Genomic DNA, 20,940 nt, shown 5'->3' on the forward strand with positions numbered 1-20,940 from the left:
GGATCTTTAGTTGCGGCATATGGGATCTAGTTCCCTGACCAGGGATCGAACCCCGGCCCCCTGAATTGGGAGTGCGGAGTCTTAGCCACTGGACCATCAGGGAAGCCCCAGAAGTTAGAAAAACTTCAAGTATATATTAGGGTATCCTAACCAAGGTTTTCTATCAGAAAAGACACTCATGCTCCCAAAGGAGAACTTACCAGGAAGCACAGAAGAGTCTGCGCTGGTAGCTCAGAACTAAGACTGCAATCTCAGCCTTTAGTATACCTGAGACTCAGCTGGAAACCCTGATGATTTCCACGCCCTACTTTAGAGATTCTGATTCAATACATCTGAGGTGAGCCTAGGAATTTCCATGTTAAACTAGCTCTCCTAAGTAATTTTCCCACCACACACAGGAGAAACAAGGAATGCTGACCCAAGGGTTTATGGGGTTAGGATCCTCAAGCACAGAAGGAAGCTTGAAGCCTGCTGGGGAACATTAACTGAGCTACAAGGGTTGTAACTGGGAGGCTAATGAAAGAAGCTCCACTGTGGCCTGAGACACTCCAAACCAGCAAGGACATCAGGGTACTCCCATCTGTCTGAAGGTATAAGACGTCCTTTAATAGCAATACCACATGGCCGTGAGAAGCAACAGCAATTATAAACCACAGCTGACCCTTGAACAAAGCAGGGGTTAGGGGTGCAGTGGAAAATCTGACTGTAACTTATGGATGGCCCTCCTTACCTGTGATTCAGCATCTGTGGATTCAACAACCACAGATGGTGTAGTACTGTAATATTTACTACTGAAAAAAATCTGAGTATTAAGTGGACCAGAGCAGTTTAAACCTGCATTGTTTAAGGGTCAACTATAATCAGAAAATCCATTTTTTCCCCTCCCTCTAGAGTGTGGAAGTAAAACTGCTCCCTTTGCACTAAGTTCATACAGTTCTGTGGGGAGGAGGAAATATCAAAAGAAAAGTACTGGACTTTATGTTAGTGAGAGCATGACTGTATTTGTACCCCATGCTAATGATGATAAAGAACGGACACTAAGAAATTCTAAGCAAATAGGTTTAGTTATCTGCTAAATAACTTTCCCTCACCATCCTTCTTCTTGGTTAAAAACATGGCACCAACTGTTCTGTCTCTCATGTTCTTACTGTTTTTATTCTGAAAAGGCAAGTCATCTACTTTGCTCTTGAAGCACTCACTTTACAAAAACCGCAACAGGGCTGAGAGCTAATTTGGGAGCTGAAACTGTCTCAGCCAGGCCAGGCCTTTGAATGCCTATCTCTAGCTTTCAAAGGAAGTCACACAACTGACTTGTTATAGTTTAATTTAGAATTCTATTCACACCAAACACTCCAAATCCATGATTTGAAGATACAGACCTTCTGAAGCTTTAACCCAAATCTAGTTTCTAAAATGAGGCCAGGCAGACGCAACTCCATTGGGGTGTAAAGGGAAACATAGCAGAACAGTACAAACTTTGCCTCTGCAACCCCTTCCCTCGCTATTGACAAATGGGGCACCAGACAGTAAGTTCCAAAGGCAACTGCACTCTTTCCTCCAAATGATCCAGGACCTACCTCTATCTTGCTTTCTTTAGAAAGCAAGCCTACCTCACTATTTCTTTTGGAATTAGGGATGCTGGGGCCTCTTCGATCTTAAAGCACCAGAATCACAAAGTCAGATGAAAGAGGCCTCAGGCTTCAAGTCACTAACTGCAGCTCAATATTCAAGTCAGCTTGGCTCTCCTGGCTGAAGACAAATGAGCCTCCCTCAAATAAAATGGATCAGGAGGAAATGACATCACTGGAAATGTCAGACACGGCTTTTAAAAGTGGGCCATTTAAGGTTTGGCTCACGCTTAGGAAAACTCCCTTGATTCGCTTTTGGCAGGCATCCTTTTCCTACAGAACAGCCAGAACTCAGCGAGGTAGAGAACAATTCTCATTGGGAGTTAAAGGGACAAACCTATCAGTACCAAGCTAGTCATCTGCTCTGTGAGAAACAGGGCTGACTCTCCTTCCTCTGCTCTGAGATGACACATTCTCTTTTTCCCATACTCCTCAGACCTAAGTTGCCTGAAAGTAGAGATGATGCTTTCCCTGAGTTCTTAAGGATTGTTCTAGAAACCACCCCACAGGTCGTCAAACTACCAAGGCAACACATAAGGAAGTAAGAATGATGGGGCTTAAGGCCACAGCCAGACTTATCTTAGAGGAACACTTTTCAGATAAAGAAGGTACCCAAAAGAGAACAGTATGTTTTCAACTCACCTTAATACAGCCAACTATTGTAGTTGTAAGAGCAGAATTATACTGAGTGCAGAGTACTGTGGCATACATCAAGATAAATCTGGAAAAAAGAAGGAAAAGGTATCTTGTAAGTAAGATTCAACTGCTGTTTTTATAATAACCTCTAGCCAAGAGAAACAGTGTTGGCCATGCCAGTACATTCTACTAGTCACTGACTGACTGTGAGCGTTCCCTACTTCACTGCTGCTTTATACTGCAGCTTCACATTTTTTTTTAATTTCATTAAAGAGAAACACATGTACATTTAACGATCAGGTGCTTTTCCCAGCTACCGCACCAAAACCTTGAAACCACCATTCACAATCATGAGTACTCTTTTTTAGATCATAGTCCTAATTCACCTAACCCAGACAGAAAGCTCAGGACTCACAGACCCTGGCTCAGGTGTGCATGTCACATGAGGCCAATATGATTCCAGACCAGGGTGAAGGCAAGAGAGATTCTTAAGGATGGAAGAAGAGCAAATGAGAACTACTTTAAGAAGGGATAGCATTCACTTAACAACAAAGTGGCAGCAGTCGGCAGCCCCAGAGTTTACAGTGAGGCTTCGAAGCCTGACTCAGTACCAAGGTATCATGTCAACTTGATTTTGAAGCATCCAATCACTATGTACCTCGCCTGTGCCAGATCCGGTCACAAGTATCAAGTGAAATGACTGGTTGAGGGAAAAAAGCATTAGGGATATTTGGAGGTGAAGAGAAGAGGCAGATAACAGCACATTTGCAGATACGCTCTTGCCTTCTACAACCTGGCAGGGAGAAGTCAGCCCTAAATTCAAAGGCTGCCACTGCTACCTACTAATTCTGCAAACTTAGACAGTTTACTTGAATTCTGGGCCTGCTTTCTCATAGGTAAGGGGACAACAATATCTGTCAAATGGTCAATGTAGAAATAAAATTAAATGCATGCTGAAATATAATGGTGCTTATCACATACTAGCTTATTGGGTAAATATTAGTTTTTTTCCTTCATCCTTCTAAGCATGACTTTGAGATCAGTTTGGTAGCCCTGAGGGCACATTCCCAAGGGTGGTGAAACCACTTGAATCTGGAGGTGTATCTTAAGCTGAGACACTCAAGAGACAGAACAGGATACTAGGGAATGAGGCAAAAAGACGCTAGAACAAATCTGCCTCGGGAAAACTATTTGTCAACAAGGCAGCAAAGGCTTACCCCATCACACAAGAGAGGGTGAACTGCAGAAGAAAGAGGGTGTCGGCCCAGCCTTCAAAATCCATTGCCTGTAATACACAAGAAAGCCCCAGACTTTAGAGCAGGCTCTCAACATCAGCCATTCCACTCATTAACCCAACTCCTGTGCACTTGCTCCCGCCACACTCTGCCACATACATACATTTCCCTGCATCGCTCCAAGCATAGAGAGTGACGTTCAAGAATGTCATATACATGGAGCTGAATCAACAAGCAGTTTTGTAAGGTTTTCTCCTTTCCAAAATATGTAAGGTGAGGGAGATTTTGTACTTCTCCCTGTCGGTACAAGGAAACTGATATTTGCTTGAAGGCACAAGCCATGTCCTACTAATCTCAGCAGTTCTCCCAGATGGCTGGTATTAAATACAGGCTTTCTCAAACCTTGAAACATTTCTTCCCTGTAACGTGCGAAAGCTCAAGTACAGCCTTAGTTACACAAATTCAGCGGAGGTCTGTCCAGAAAGAATTATTTTAAAACAGTTGATTTTGTAAAAGCAAGATTTCTGTTGTTCTGTTTGTTTTGAAGCCAAAAGCAAAGGAATGAATAGAAATGACAGGTGCATTGATCATCTCATTTCTCATCCAATAGGGAGGGTTTGTCTCTCAAGTACAAAATTTCTCTTGCAATATGAGTTTGTCAGGCAAATATGAGAAACACTCCACTTTTTCTCTCTCTGCCAACCTGTACAGCTTCAACTCTTACCACTTCAACATAAATCTCACAGCTCCAGGGCTCCAGCAATACCGGGCTCCTTGTGGTTTATAAAACATAACCTGCAGTTTCAAACTCACATGGCTTCGCCTGGAATACCCTTCCCCTCTACATTCAGCTGACTCCTGCTCACCCATCAAACTAGAAGCCAAGCAGCTCCTTCATGGGGCTTTCCCGGATCAAGAACTCCTTCCTTTGTGCCTCAGCAGTACTTCTCTTTAGTGCTCTTATCTCGCTGAACTGCAAATCTTTCTACACCACGTCTACAAACTGTGAGCTCCCTGGTGGGAGGAACCACATCAAATTAACTGAATCACATTCCAAACACAGCATTTGACAGACAGTAGACATTCAATTCGTTTATGGTTCTTTGTTGAGGCATAACATATAAAAAATAAAATTCACCAATTTTAAGTGTGTAATTCAATGAGTCTTGAAAAATATATAGTCATGAAACCACCATTACAGTCATGATAAAGAAATTTCGGCCTAAAACCATGAAACCTAGAAGAGAACCCAGGAAAAAGCTCTTTACCACCGGTCTTGACAATAATTTTTTGGCTATGACACTAAAAGCACAAAAAACAAAAGCAAAGATAAGAGGGACTACATCAAACTAAAAGGTTTCTGCACAGCACAGCAAAAGAAACCATCAACAAAATGAGAAGGCAACCTACGGAATGGGAAAAAAATATTTGTAAACCAGGTATCTGATAATAGGTGAATAGCCAAAGTATATAAGGAACTCATATAACAGCAAAAAACAAAACAAAAAAATAAACCAAGCAACCCAATTAAAAAATGGGCAAAGGAAGTGAGTAGACATTTCCCCCAAAAGGAGGCACAAATGGACAACAGGTACATGAAAAGGTGCTCAACATCACTAATCAAAGTGATTTGATCACTTTGCATCTAAGATGCAAATCAAAACCACAGTAAGCACCCCACACCTGTTAGAATAGCTGTCATCAAAAAGACAAGAGATAACAAGTGCTGGAGAGGGTGTGGAGGAAAGGGAACACTTGTGCACTGCGGGTGGAAATGTAAATTTGTACAGCCAAGATGGAAAACACACACACAAAGACACACACACAATGAGCATTATTTAGCCATGAGAAAGGAAATCCTGCTTTTTGCAACAACGTAAATGGACCTTGAGGGCATTATGCAAAGTGAGATAAATCAGACAGAGAAAGACAGACACGGTCTGATCTCACTTACACGTAAAATCTAAAAAAGCCGAATTCACAGAAACAGAGGGTGAATGGTGGTTGCCAGAGGTTGGGGCGTGGGGGAAATGGTGAGAGGTTGGTTTTACAACTTATAAGATGCATAAATTCTAGGGATCTAACGTATAAGCATGGTATTATAGTTAACAACACTATATTATATACTTGAAAATTACTAAGAGAGTAAATCTTAAGTGTTCTCACCACAAAAAAAAAAAAAAAGGCAGTTATGTGAGGTGATGGCAGGGTTAACTAATGCTACTGTGGTAATCATTTCCTAATACATAACTATAACAAATCAACCATTGTACAACTTAAACTTACACAATATTAAATGTCCATTGTATCTCAGTAAAGCTGGAAAGAAAGAAATATTTACCACCCTAGAAAGTTCCCTCCTGCCCCTTTGCAATCAATCCTCTCTCCCATTTACAGCCCCTGGGAACCTCTGATCTACTTTCTTACTAGAGTTTTACCATTCAGTAATTTCATATAAATGAGAGATTGTACAGTATGTACTCTTTTGTATCTGGCTTCTTTCACTTGACATAATGCGGATGGCTTGGTTCTTTCAGTAAATGCATCTTTAATTTTATAATGAACTGTCCAACTGTTTTCCAAAGTAGCTATAACATTTTGTATTCCCACCGGCACTGCTATGAGAGTTCCCGCTGCTCTACATTCATACATACATTTGGAATTGTTTCAGACCATCCAAGTGATTAAATAAATGGTAGCTCATTATAATTTTAATTTTTTTTAGGTCATGAATCAATTTATTGATCACAAATAGCATTCAAAAATAAAATAGAACAAAATAGAAAACAGGGTGAATTCCGTGTAACAAGAAATATTTTTTCATGAAATTTTGCCTCATTTATGTGTGCATGGGAGTGTGTACTGAATCACAATATAATTATTATTTCTAACTGTATGTAGAAGTCAAACATTTTGAGAAATATTGGTCTAGGGGATCAAATGTTATTTTTAGGGTTAAATGTTTAAAATATTTATACACTGACATGAAAATTGTAGTTTATACCTGGTTGAAGCATGGCAAGACTCACACAGATAAACCAGAGTAAAAAATATTACAGACCTAATACTTTTTTTTTTTTTTTTTTTTTTGGCTGCGTCGGGTCTTAGTTGCAGCACATGGGATCTTCGTTGAGGCATGCGGGCTTCTCTCTATTTGCGGCGTGCAGGTTTTTCTCTCTCTAGTTGTGGTGCGCGGACTCCAGGGCAAGTGGGCTCTGAAGTTGTGGCACTCGGGCTCCAGAGCGCATGGGCTCTGTAGTTTGCGGCACGCAGGCTTAGTTGCCCTGCGGCATGTGGGATCTTAGTTCCCCAACGAACGATGGAACCCAAGTCCCCTGCGTTGGAAGGCAGATTCTTTACCACGGGACCACCAGGGAAGTCCCCAGACCTAATACTCTTGAAGAAATAGAATACATTCTATTTCACACACAGACACCAACATCTTTTGTCTTGAAACTTGTAGCACTTTCCTCTCTTATAAGTTCCATTTCTTCTTCTTTTTTAAAACCTTCATAAACTGATTACTGGCTTTGAAGTCAGACCTGCATCCAGATCCCAAATCCACCATTCCCTATGTGTATTATTGTAATTTTAATTTGCATTTCCCTAATCACTAATGAGGTTAAGCATCTTTTAATGTGCTTTTTGCCATCAGTACTTTTTTTTTTTTTTTTTTTTTTTTGCAGTACACGGGCCTCTCACTGTTGTGGCCTCTCCCGTTGAGGAGCACAGGCTCCAGACGCACAGGCTCAGCGGCCATGGCTCACGGGCCCAGCCACCCCGCGGCATGTGGGATCTTCCCGGACCGGGGTACGAACCCATGTCCCCTGCATCGGCAGGCGGACTCTCAACCACTGTGCCACCAGGGAAGCCCAGTACTGTTTCTTTAGTGAAGTGTCTGTGCAAATCTTTTCCAAATTTTATTCAAGTTGTCTTCTTACTACTGAGTTTTAAATTAACAGTTTTAAAAAATATATTCTAGATACAAGTCCTTAATCATATATATTGGGTTGGCCAAAAAGTTCCTTCGGTTTTTAAGTAAAAATAAAAGACACATTTTTCATTTTCACCAAGAACTTTACTGAACAACATATTCACCCTTTTGTTCCACTACCTTCTGCCATTTTTCAGGCAACTTCATAATTTCATCTTCCCAAACATTTCATCTTTTTGAGCAAAGAACTGTTCCAGGTGCCTTTTACAGTTTTCCAGGGAATTGAAATTTTTTCCATTGAGAGAATTTTCTAAAGACTGAAATAAATGGAAATCTGAAGGTGCAATGTCTGGTGAATACGGCGGATGAACCAGAACTTCCCAGCCAAGCCTTAACAGTTTTTGCCTGGTCATCAAAGAAACATGCGGCCTTGCGTGATCCTGATGGAAGATTATGCATTTTCTGTTGACTAATTCCAGACGCTTTTGTCAAGTGCTGCTTTCAGTTGGTCTGAGAGCAGTACTTGTTGGAATTAACTGACTAGTTTTCTGGAAGGAGTTCATAATAGAGGACTCCCTTCCAATCCCACCATATACACATCACCACCTTCTTTGGATGAAGACTGGCCTTTGGTATGGTTGGTGGTGATTCACTTCACTTGCCCCATGATCCCTTCCATTCCACATGATTGAACAGTATCCAATTTGCATCGCCCGTCACAATTTGTTTTAAAAACGGAACTTTTTTTACATTTAAGTAGAGAATTGCATGTGGAAATACGGTCCAGAAGGTTTTTTTCCACTTTAACTTATGTGGAACCCAAACATTGAAGTGATTAACATAACCACGCTGATGCAAATGATTTTCAACACTTGATTTGGATATTTTGAGTATGTTGGCTATCTCCCACGTGGTATAACGTTGACTGTTCTCAATTAATGCCTCGATTGATCACTATCAACTTCAACTGGTCAACCTGATCATGGAGCATCTTCCAGTAAGAAATCTCCAGTACGAAACTTCGCAAACCACATTTGACACGTTCGATCAGTCACAGCACCTTCTCCAAACACTGTACAAATCTTTTCGTGCGCTGCAGTCGCGTTTTTACCATTCTTGAAATAATAAAGCATAATGTGCCAAAAATGTTGCTTTCTTCCCATCTTCAATATTAAAATGACTAGACAAAAATTCACCAATTTTGATGTTTTTTTTTTTTAACGCACGCTGATATGACAGCTGTCATACAATCTAACAAAACAATCTAACAAAATTGTTTTGAATGAAGTTGAAGACAACTAAGCACTACTAGAGCCGTCTTACGGAAAAAACCTTTGTGAACTTTTTGGCCAACCCAATATATATGAATGCAATATATGCAATACATGATTATACAAGTATTTTCAGTCTGTGGCTTGCATTTTCTTAATAGTGTCTTTTGAAAAACAATTTTAATTTTGATGGAGTCTAAGATCAATTTTGTGTTTTACAATTCTTGCTTTTTATGACTTTTCTATGAAACCCAGTCTAAGCCCAAATCACGAAGATATTTTTCTGTGTTTTCTTCTAGTTTTATAGTTTTAGCTCTACTTTTAGGTCTATGATACTTTTTGTATTAGTTTGCTAGGGCTGCTGTAACAAAGTACCACAAACTGAATGACTTAAAAAACAGAAATGCATCGTCTTACAGTTCTAAATGCTAGAAGTCCAAGATCAGGGTGTCAGCAGTGTTGGTTCCTTCTGAGGGCTGTGAGAGAGAATCTGTTCCACGTCTCTCCCCTAGCTTCTGGTGATTTTCTGGCAATCTTTGGTGTTCCTTAGCTTGCTGAGGCATCATTCTGGTGTCTGCCTTCATGTTCTCATGGCATTCTCTCTATGTTACTGTCTGTATCCAAATTTACCCTTTTTATAACTGCACCATTGATATTGGATTTAGGGTCCATTCTACTCCATTATGATTTCATCTTAACGAATTACATCTGCAATGATCCTGTTTCAAAACAAGGTCACATTCTGATACTGGGGGTAGGACTTCAACATGACTTTGAGGGGAGGAACAACACAATGCAACTCAAAATACTTTTCAAATTAATTTTTGTGTATTTGCTGAGGTAAGGGTCAAGGTTCATTTTTCTGCAAATAGATGTCAAACTGTTCCAGCACCATTTGTTGAAGAGATTATCCTTTCCTCATTGATTTATTTAGTTACCTTCAATAAAAACAACTGACCAAATGGTCTATCTGTACCTCTTGATTCTCTGCTCTGTTCCATTGGTCTATGTCTACTCTTAATCCAATACCACACCGTCTTGATTACAGTAGTTTTATAAAAGTCTTGAAATCAAGTAGATAAATCCTCCAACATTTTTCTTTTCTTTTTTAAAAGTTTTTGTTTTTTTTTAATTGAAGTATAGTTACTTACAATATTGTGTTAATTTCAGGTTACAGCAAAGTGATTCAGTTATATATATGTCTTTTTTCAGATTATTTTCCATTATAGGCTATTACAAGATACTGCATAGAGTTCTCTATACTATACAGTAAATCCCTGTTGCTTCTCTATTTTATGTAATAGTAATTTGTATCTGTTAATCCCATACCCCTAATTTATCTCTCCCCCCGACTCCCTTTCCCCTTTGGTAACCATACGTTTGTTTTCTGTACCTGTTGAGTCTGTTTTGTATATAGATTCATTTGCATTATTTTTTAGATTCCACATATAAGTGATATCATATAATATGTCTTTCTCTGTCTGACTTACTTCAGTTAGTATGATATTCGCTAGGTCCTCCAACATTGTTCTTTTTCAAATCTGACTATGATAAGTCCTTTGCAATTCTATGAAAATTTCAAAATCAGCTTAGCAATTCTACAAAAAATCCTGCTATGGGATTGGAATGGTGTTGAATCTACAGATCAATTAGAAGAGAATTGACAGATTAATAACATCAAGTTTTCCAATTCATAAACATTCATAAATATAAAAATAATTTATTTCGGTCTTTTAAAATTTCTCTCAGTACTGTTTTATAAAGTTTTCAGTGTACAGACATTGACATATTTTGTTAAATTTTTCCCTGAGTATTTCATACTTTTGAAGCTTTTATAAATGGTATTATTTACTTAGTTGCCAAGTGTTCATTGCTGGTATATGGCAGTACAGTCCATTTTTATATGCTGACCTTATATCTTACAACTTTGCTAAACTAATTAGTTCTAATCACTCTTTTCTAGATTCTTTAGGATTTTCTGCATATATGATCATGGTTTTTATAGAGATATTGTTAATTCTTCCTTTATAATCTCTTATTCTTACCTTCCTGCACTGATGGGGTCCTCGAGTATAATGTTGAATAGAACATTATATCAGAGCAGACATCCCTGCCTTGTTCTCAATCCTAGTGAAAAGGTATTCAGTTGTTCACCATTCAGTAAAATAGCAATACATTATTTTGGTAGATGTCCTTTATTAGGATGAGAAAGTTCCCTTCTATTCCTACTTTGCTGAGAATTCTAAACTCATAAATGGGTGTCAACTTTTGTCAAATACATTTTCTCAAACTATCGACATGTTCTTCTACTTTACTCTTGCCAATATGATGAATTGCACTGATTAACTGATTTTCCAATTTTAAACTAACCTTAATTCCTAAGATAAACAGAACTTGGTCATGATTTAGTGTCCTTTTTATGTACTGCTGTATTTTTTTGGACTATAGTTTTCTTCTTTCCTTGTAATTTTTTGTCAGCTAGTGGTAGAGGGTATGCTGGCCTCATAAATCAATTGGGAAGTGTCCTTTTCTATACTCTGGAAATTTTTATGTAGAATTAGCATTGTTTCTTCCTTAAACATCTTGTAAAATTCTCCAGTGAAGTGATCAGGGCCTGGAGTTTCCTTTCTCGGAAGGTTTTAAACTAAAAATTCAATTTCTTTAATAAAGATAGGGCTAAAAACTAGGGCTTTTACTTATTTTAATTAAATAGAGCAATTTATTTAATTGAATAAGGCTATTCATGTTATCTATTTCTTCCTGAGTGAGCTTTGGCAGTTTTGTCTCTTTCATGAATTTGTCCATTTCATCTCAGTTTTTGAGTTTATGGTATATTGTTCATAAAATTCCCTTATTATCCTTTTAATATATGCAGGCTAGGTAATGATGCCCCTTTCTCATTCCTGATGTCGGTAATTTGTGTATTCTGACTTTCTGTCCTGATCAATTGGCCATGGTTTAGCAATTGTACTGATCTTTTCAAAGAACCAGCTTTTAGTTTCATTGATTTCTCTACTGCTTTTCTGTTTTCTATTTCATTGATTTCTGCTTCCTTCTATTTACTTTGGGTTTAATTTGCTCTTATTTTTTCTAGTTTCTTAAGGGAGAGGCTTAGATCACTGAATTTAAATCTTTCTTCTTTTACAATACATATTAATTTCTAGTTTAATTCTGTGCTGATCAGCGAACATACTCTGGGTTTGATTCTTTTAAACTATTACCACTTGTTTTATGCCCCAGAATATAATTTATCTTGGTGAATTGTTCCATGTGCACTTGAAGCAAATGTGTATCCTCTTGCTATTGAGCGGAGCGCTCTACAAACGTCAGTTAGGTCGGCTTGGTTGACGGTGCTGTTCAAGTCTTCTCTATCCTTAATGACTCTGAGTTTGTTTTATCAGTTACTGAAAGGAGAATGTTAAATCTCCACTATAGGGCTTCCCTGGTGGCGCAGTGGTTGAGAGTCTGCCTGCTAATGCAGGGGACACGGGTTCGAGCCCTGGTCTGGGAGGATCCCACATGCCGCGGAGCAACTGGGCCCGAGAGCCACAACTACTGAGCCTGTGCATCTGGAGCCTGTGCTCCGCAAAGAGAGAGGCCGCGATAGTGAGAGGCCCGCGCACCGCGATGAAGAGTGGCCCCCACTTGCCACAACTAGAGAAAGCCCTCGCACAGAAATGAAGACCCAACACAGCAAAAATAAATAAATTAATAAACTCCTACCCCCAACATCTTCTAAAAAAAAAAAAATCTCCACTATAATTGTAGGTTGGTCTATTTATCCTTTGTGTTCTATCAGTTTTTGCTTCATATATTTTGAAGCTCTCTCATCAAGTACATACACACTCAGTATTGTTATGCCCACTAATATTAACCCTTTTAGCATTATGGAATGTCCCTCTTCATGGTATAGTTTCCTTTATGCTTATTCTATTTAAGGTTTATTGAGTTCCTTGTGGGTACAGATTTAGAGTTTTCATCAAATTTGGAAAAAATTCAGCCATTATTTCTTCAAATATTTTTTTTCTCCCCCACCCCACCCCTTTTTCAGGATGATACTTACACAAATGTTAGACCCTTAATATTATCCTACATGTCACTAATAATCTGTTTGTTTTCTAGTCATTTTTTCTGAACTTCATCTTGAATAGTTTCTATTACTATTTGTTTAATTCACTGAACTTTTCTTGTATAGTACCTAATCTGTTTGATACCTTCTGCTTTATTTTTCAATTCTGATTACATTTTTCATCCCTAAAACTTTCACTTGGGTCTTTTTTTATATCTTTCTTTTCTCTTCTCATCCTTTCTCAACAGTCCTTCACTGCTTTCAATGTACAATTCAACATCTACTAAGTTCCGATCATGTGCCAGGCCCCATGGTAGGCCTCAGAGCACTAAGCTGAAGATGGTTTAGTCAGGTTTGCTGATAGTGAAGGGACAAATGGCAGCAATAAAAACGTACCACCTTATATTTATGGAGCACATTATAGTTTACAAAGTGCTTCCGTACATGGCCTGTCATTTGATTCCTACAATAGAAAGGCCAAGCCTTATTATCCCCAGAAGACAATGAGTAACTTACTTCAGGTAACACAGCTAATCCATGGTAGACTTAACATATTTCAAAGCCCAATGTTCTCTACACAGAGCATTAAATTTTATTCAGAAAAATGCCCCAAATATTTAGTGCACAGTCCCCTTTGGGAACATAATAACTATATAGAATATTAAAATAAATCTCAAGGACATAATTCTATTTATATATAATTCAAAAATAGAAAACTAATTCTCACGGGATTTTTTTCTTTCCCTAAATACTCAGCCTGTCTCTGGAGAAAGCCAGTCTACGGGACAGGCAGCCTGTTGCATTCCCCTGCTTTGCCATAGGAATGGATCTTTGGCAAGCAGCAGACATTTGAATGTATAGCTGCAGGATAAATATGACCCAATATGACTCCTTTGTACTCCTAGAGTACAAAGGAGTCCACTCTCCTTTTATTATGCCATAAAGATGGCATAATAAAAACAATAAAAGCTACTGCTTATTAAGCTATTATGCTCTAGGCTCAGAAATATTAAGTAACTTTACCAAAATTATTCAGCTAGTAAATACCTGTTCATCTCCATAACCTTCATCCTGCTATCTGGACTACTGGGGAAAACCAAAGACAAGGCAATATATTCTGAATTTTCTCCTAGATGGTTCCACATGGTTACTGAGTCAAAAAGCGAAAGTTCTAACTCTCTCTCTGACATTAATTTTCTGTGAGGCCATCATAAAGTCACTTAACCTTTCTAAACCTCTACCTATATTACAAATATAGAAAACTACTCCATCTGTCTCTTGTGAGAATCAATCGAGAGAATAAAATACAGACTCTTTAAATGTATACATAATTTATATTCAGAGAGATTATTTACTTAAACTTCTATCACTGTTATCTCTCAGTGATAGATTTACAAGAGAATTTTTCTTCTCCTCAAGATAGGAAATAAAGAAGGCACGGTGAGAATGTACTTTGTTATTCAATTTTTAAACAAAACAAAACTTCTGCCTCTAGAGAAAACTGATAAAGAGCCATTGTGAAGAAAATGAACTGCTTGGTCATTCTGTGTGGCACAGAACTAGATAGGCTCTCTGACACAAGGCCGGCAATTTTCAGTGCTGGCTGAGTGCGGGCTGTGATTACAGACTGAACATATAAACATGCTTTCTAAGGCTTTCCTTCTGTTTTGAATGAAGTCTCTGGTTCTACAGGTGCTGATAATGTAACGTAATACACACCACAGGCATGAAAAGAATGTGGCATAAGTAATGGGCAAACAGGTCATATGGACCTACCACTTCCTAAAACTAGGCATTTGGTTTAAATAAGACTTTCAGTTAAATAAAAGTATTTAGAAAAAAACTTTAATAAAAAAAAATTGTTCTTTAGTTGCTTAGGTTAAGGAAATTAAGAAAGAGAGGGAAACTGAGTAAGATTAGGCAGTAATCAATAACAATGAATAAAATCTAGTGAAGGTACACCTGAAACTAATGTAATATTGTAAGTCAATTACACTTCAGTTTAAAAAGAAGAAAAGAAAAAAAAAAGAAAATCTAGTGTAGGGATACAATCAGATTTTGTCTAATCAACTAGCTCCAATCGATGGATCTGCCTATCTGGACCAGTATCTTGGTGAAAAGTCTGAGGCTATGTGCAGGCTTAGCAAGAAAGTGCTGGGACAACTTGGCAATGTCTACAATGTCACATTAGCACCAAATCACCATCCTAATCTAGTAAAAAGCAGGGAATAATTTCAACATGTACCTGAGTCTTAGATGCAACCGTTCTCACTCCCAGGAAAATCTGTTAAGCAAAGAGTTGCCAATTTACTTGAGATTTGAAATAAAATCCAAAGCATCATTGAGACATTTTCTTATGTTTGGATACCTCCCTGTTTACTATAAAGACTAAAAATAAACAAACCACTTAGTCTCTGGACTTCATGGTTAAAAGAAAAAAAAAAAGGTTAATGAATTCTATCTTGAAAATTCATTCCCCAAAAAACTCTTGAGAAAGAAATTGAATCCTTAGCCTAGAAAGTAAACTGACAGGAAACCTGCTAAGGCAGAAGATAATATCAGTGGTGTAAATTATCTGCATGGTTCCCCCCACCCTGGAAAAGTTAGACAAGTTCATGCAACCAGTGGTCCTAGTTAGCAACCCATCTTCTGCACTACTGTAACCATCTGCCTGCCTCCTGCTCCTAGTTCAGACTAGGAACCCACAGATCTTCAACACCCCTTCTTGCTAGGTTCTGCTGCCTATGTTAACACCTACATACCATGTCAAAACCACACACTCCAGTACTAGTGTCAATGGGGTCACTTACACTTACTTTGAAAAAAGCATATCCTCAAAGGTAAGAATGGCTAAAAACATTACTTTGTCAGTCAAACAATATAAAGGCAAAGAGAAAGATCTAGTCATTCATAAATAAAAAATAACTGATCCAACACACCTGTATTACATTTGAGAATACCAAGGCCCAGAAAGCCGGAAGGTTCTGTCTCTATGTGGAAAGAACACTTCAGGGTTTGAGAATCAGTCTGTAATGATCCACAAAGGGACCCAGAAAAGATTAATAACTCTAGACAGGCTAAAGCAACAGCCTAAAAATTCTTCATTATTTAGTAGTAATGCTTAGTAAGACACCTCCGGGTAGATGATCTGTGCAGGAACTTTTCCTGTAAAACTCATCTGAGCCATGTAATTTAACCAGTGATATAATGAAGACATTATACAGTGTACCAGTGCCTACAGTGCTGGCCTTGTGAGAGCTACAGCAAGGGGTCTGTTCTCCCATCCCTACGTGAGAACACCTAGCAGGGTGTGCTGTCAGAAAGTCAGACTCCAATTCCTGAGACTCTGAATCACTGGCTTTGTGCTACAGACATTCCCTTTGGGAGGCAGCGACTAACAAGTTTAAACACAGTCTGTCCTTTGGAAAGTCATTAGTCAGTTGATGCTTGTTCTGCCTTTATCTATGTTAAATAGATATCTTTGGTTAATAGTAAGCTGGCTTTTGCGTGACACATAGTTTGTTTTTTGTTTTGTTTTTTTTTGGCTGTGTTGGGCCTTCGTTGCTGCGCACGGGCTTTCTCTAGTTGTGGCTACTCTTCGTTGAGGTGCGCAGGCTTCTCATTGCGGTGGCTTCTCTTGATGCAGAGCACGGGCTCTAGGCACGTGGGCTTCAGTAGTTGCAGCATGCAGGCTCAGTAGTTGTGGCACAGGGACCCTAGAGTGCGTGGGCTCAGTAGTTGCAGCTTTTGGGCTCTAGGGCATGCAGGCTTCAGTAGTTGTGGCTTGTGGGCTCAGTAGTTGTGGCACACGGGTTTAATTGCTCCACAGCATGTGGGATCTTCCTGGACCAGGGATCAAACCTGTGTCCCCTGCATTAGCAGGCAGATTCTTAACCACTGCACCACCAGGGAAGTCCCATAGTTTTTTTTAAAAGGAGAATGTTTTAAAGTTAGAAGACATGTGTCTAAAAAAACTAAATGCCGGATATACTGGTTCCTTTGTTTCTGGTAAACCTAGGACGTTGAGAACTTAAACTTTTTGAAAAATTACACGCACGTATTTGGTTTCTCAGAATGCTTTGCCAAGGACCTTATTAGTGCTCATTGGGATGAGTTGTTCAATTGCATCTTGCCTTTCAATTTTTATGGTAATTTAGTTTTTTCTTCCTTGGCCTTCAATTCTTGCTTAAAGGCTGTGCCAGCTCATCAACTGTTTTATGTAACTCCTGCTTCCCTGGGGAGCTGACCTTTCAGAGCCCTCTTACTGGATTCCTGCCCTAACAGAGGGAAGCTTTCCCTCCTCTCCCTACTAAGGTTAACAGTGGGATTTTGAGGAAAATAATTTGGATCTGATTTTGCTTCAGTTTGAATCCTGGGTCAAGAGTCTGTAACTCTGAACAATGAGAACAAATTAATTTGTCCCACCTCCCCCAGTTATTTTAAAATTTATAATTCATCACAGGATAGTCATTATTTATAGAAAAAAAACTTTATCTTATTTTCCTTTTATAAAATGTAATTTAAAATACATTCATATGTTTCTACAATCAAAAAAATATAAGAAGACAAATAATGAAAAGTCTCCCTCCCACTTCTATTCTACACTTACCCTGTTCTCTCTCTCACACACACACACACACAAATTGGTGGTTACTTTATTAGTTTCATGCATATTCTTCCACAGTTTCTTTACTTAAATAGTAAGTAAATGAATGTGTATATATATTCTTATTTTTCCCTTTTTATTTTACTCAAAAGTTAGTAAACCATATGCACTGTTTTACACTGTGCTTCTTCATTCAACAATTTATCTTGGAGATCTTTTCATTCAATACACAGAGAGCTTACAATCAAAAAAGCTCTGGGTCAGGAAAGCCAAGAGCGCAACAGATGAGAGCAGTTTATCAGCACAGGTTATCAGGAGGCAGGCGGCAGCTGGCCTCGTGCCAGCTGTCAGAGCAGCAGCCCCGTCTCCACACTGGCGTGCCTCCTACTCCTCAGAAACACTGTCTCAGCCCCGAAACATGCCCTACCTAGAGAACCAACCGACTCAGTGGACCCAGCCTACTCGGTTACCACATGACAAAGTGGGCCTGGAGAGCAGAAGGGACTCATCCAAAGTCAGACAGTGGTCACAAAGAGAACTGGAGTTTGCTGGTCTTTTGCATTCTGGCCCCAAGTCCTCTCCACTGTACCACTTATGTCACAAACTTTTAGGGACGTGTCACTGTCTGCAGAGTAACTTGCAAATTCCTGTGTCTGGCACTAGTCCCAACTTGGAAGGAAGCGGGGTGTGGGATGGCGGGAAGAAGGAGACACTAGTCGTAGAGTCAGAAAATCTGGGCTCTAGCCCTGAGCCCTCTTTGGGCCCAGTTCCCTCATCTGTGAAATAAGGGTCTGGAACCACATGCTCTCCAAGGACTCCTCTAAGGGCTCCGAAGTCGTTGACTTCTACCTTCTAACCACGTGGAAGAGTCTGGTCCTTGCGGCTGGGCCTGTGCCCACGCTATTAATTCCACCTGGAACGTACCTTTTGTTTTTCTGCCTCCGCATCTTCCAAGGCCCACTCTGACGTCTCCTGATATTTGCCACTCCAGGAAATGCTCCTTGTGAACAAGCTCCCACCTCAGTCCTTAGAACCTGCTCTCCCCTCGGCCTAGACTACTCCTTCTAAAGAGCCACACAAACTGGTCTCTCAGTCCGGACATTCAGTTCAGTGTCTGCTCAAACGAAGCTTATAAAGATGCTTTCCCTAATCATCTTATCCAAAATAGCACTTCCCCAATCACTCTTCTCCTCGTTTTATCTCTCTTCATAGCTCTTATTACACAATTTATGCTTAGTCTATCTTACCCCATTGGAATGCAAGCTCCTTTGAAGCAAAGACATGTCTTTGTTTTTTAACTTAGAACAGCACCTGACACGTAATAAGCACTCAATAAATATTCGCTGAATGAAATAAATAATTATTTGTAAACAATTAAGTAACAACAAAGCCAAGCTTCAGGGACTCCACTTCTAATACTAATCTGAGATATTTCTCTCATTCAGTAGCTTGCTCTGTATGCATGCAAGTCCTGAACGGGGGCAAAAACAAGTCAGGGACGCAGCAAGTGGCTTTGAGAGATAGATGTGGTCAGGCAAACAGCAAGAGATCTCTCTGGAGTCAGAGAGACTGGTTTTAGGGAATTCCCTGGCAGTCCAGTGGTTAGGACTCTGTGCTTTCACTGTCGAGGGCACGGGTTCGATCCCTGGTCAGGGAAGTAAGATCCCACAAGCCACAGGATGCGGCCACAAAAAAAGAAAGACTGGTTCTAGTGCTGAACTCAGCCACCGTATAACCTCAAGCATGTCCTTAACCTCTATATACCAGATAACAACCTACCACACAGGTACACAATGAGGATTAGGGAAAATGATTAATGTGGAAGCATCTTATCAGGCATTGTACAAGGCACCATACCCTATAGGTGAAGTATTACTTGAAGGTCAGAAGTAGACTGAAAATTGTTAACATGGGAACAGCTTTAAATATAAACTGTTGGGACTTCCCTGGTGGCGCACAGCGGTTAAGACTCTGCGCTACCGACGCAGGGGACCCGGGTTCAATCCCTGGTCTGGGAACTAGATCTCACATGCATACTGCAACTAAGAGTTTGCATGTCACAAGTAAGGAGCCCGCCTGCTGCAACTAAGACCCAACACAACCAAATAAATAAATTAATTAAAATTAAAAAACAAAGATAAACTGCCACACCAAAAAAGTGTCCATTCTTTACAAAAATACATGCACATACACGAATGTTTGTCCACTTATATGTACACATATTCTGAAGGGAAAACCCAAGCCTAAAAGACACACTGAATATGAACCTGACTTACTAGAAAACACTTACCTGAAATCCTGCCACATATTCCACTCTGTAATGTGAACCCTTTTTGCCAGAACTTCAGACAAACAACCCACTGACTACTATGAAACTGAACCTTCCAGTGGAAGAAATCAACTGCAACCTCTCGTAGGATACTATGAGCCTCTAGGATGCGTTAGGGCATCTATGGCTTCCACCCACTGCTTCTATGCTGATTAATAAAAGCAAACCATTCAACCACTTCTGTAAGTTATATCTCTAACAACAACCCCCAGAACAGGTTAGCATTACTTGTTGCAGTTGGTGGGTAAGAAAACCAAGCCCTACCCCCCTCTAAAAATCCAAGCTTGATATTTAACCCACACCAGTTTCTTCCTAACCTGAATACTTATAGTACTGACTGACTGACGGGCATGCACTTTGGTGCTGGATCTTACACCATCTCTGTAGCATGTCAAATGTCTTTCTTGTGTGGCAAGGACTATGCTGTATTTATCATATATTCCCAAAGAACTTAGCACAGGGCTTTCTTACCACAAGGAAGATACTCAGTAATACTGAATTGACTGAATCTGAAATGAACTTAAAATGAAATTGTAGTAAGCACACAAGGAATTTAGGAAGAAAGGAATTTAGGAACAGAATCAAACTCAGAATTCTTGGAGTTCCTAAGTTCCAAATTTAATTCATAACCTACCAAACAATACTGATTATTCATATCATTTGTATTTTCATTCTGTAGGCAAAGCTCCATGAGATAGGCATTCCCTCTCCAACAAGGAGATGGAATTGGCCCACTTCCATTTTCCAACCCACAATGACCCCAACACCTCTCCCACAGAGCCGGTAACAATTACGACTCTGATGTTGACAGGTCTGCTCCCCAAGACAACTAAATGGTCCTCAAAGGCAAGAATACCACCTAATTCATCCTTCTTTCTTATCACCTGAGCTTAGCACTGTGAGGCCCACAACAGCACTTAATAACTATTCGAGAATGTTAGAGGGAGAGTATGTCAAGGAGAGAATGTTAAGAAAAAGAGCATGAGATTGTAAGCCTGCCAGCCAGTAGGCCCATCTGTACCCCAATAAATATTTTATAAGAATCATATTAATTAATAATAAGGATGAACAAACATTTATGTAAAACCCAAAACACTGAAGGGGTTGATCACAAAGCAATGGGTTTAGCCTCCATAATTAGTTTATCATCCCAACTTGAAAGCATTTAGATAAATTCAGTCATTCTTAAAAAACATTGTTCTTTCAAAATAAACCTTTCTTGACCTTTGCTT

The 20,940-nt window shown here is 39.4% G+C and overlaps 1 protein-coding gene across 1 annotated transcript in view; it reads right to left on the reverse strand.

Moving 5' to 3' along the window:
- Positions 1-20,940, reverse strand: part of SLC35D1 (solute carrier family 35 member D1) — a 54,459-nt gene that overhangs the window by 20,348 nt on the left and 13,171 nt on the right. The window contains exons 9-10 of the mRNA XM_082611945.1: positions 3,482-3,549; positions 2,271-2,349 (exon numbers count right to left, since the gene is read on the reverse strand). Coding sequence (XP_082468071.1) covers positions 2,271-2,349; positions 3,482-3,549 — 147 coding nt within the window. The remainder of the gene's footprint in view (positions 1-2,270; positions 2,350-3,481; positions 3,550-20,940) is intronic.

The sequence above is a fragment of the Mesoplodon mirus genome, assembly GCF_964341445.2.
Source record: "Mesoplodon mirus genome assembly, chromosome: 3".
NCBI lineage: Eukaryota > Metazoa > Chordata > Mammalia > Artiodactyla > Ziphiidae > Mesoplodon > Mesoplodon mirus.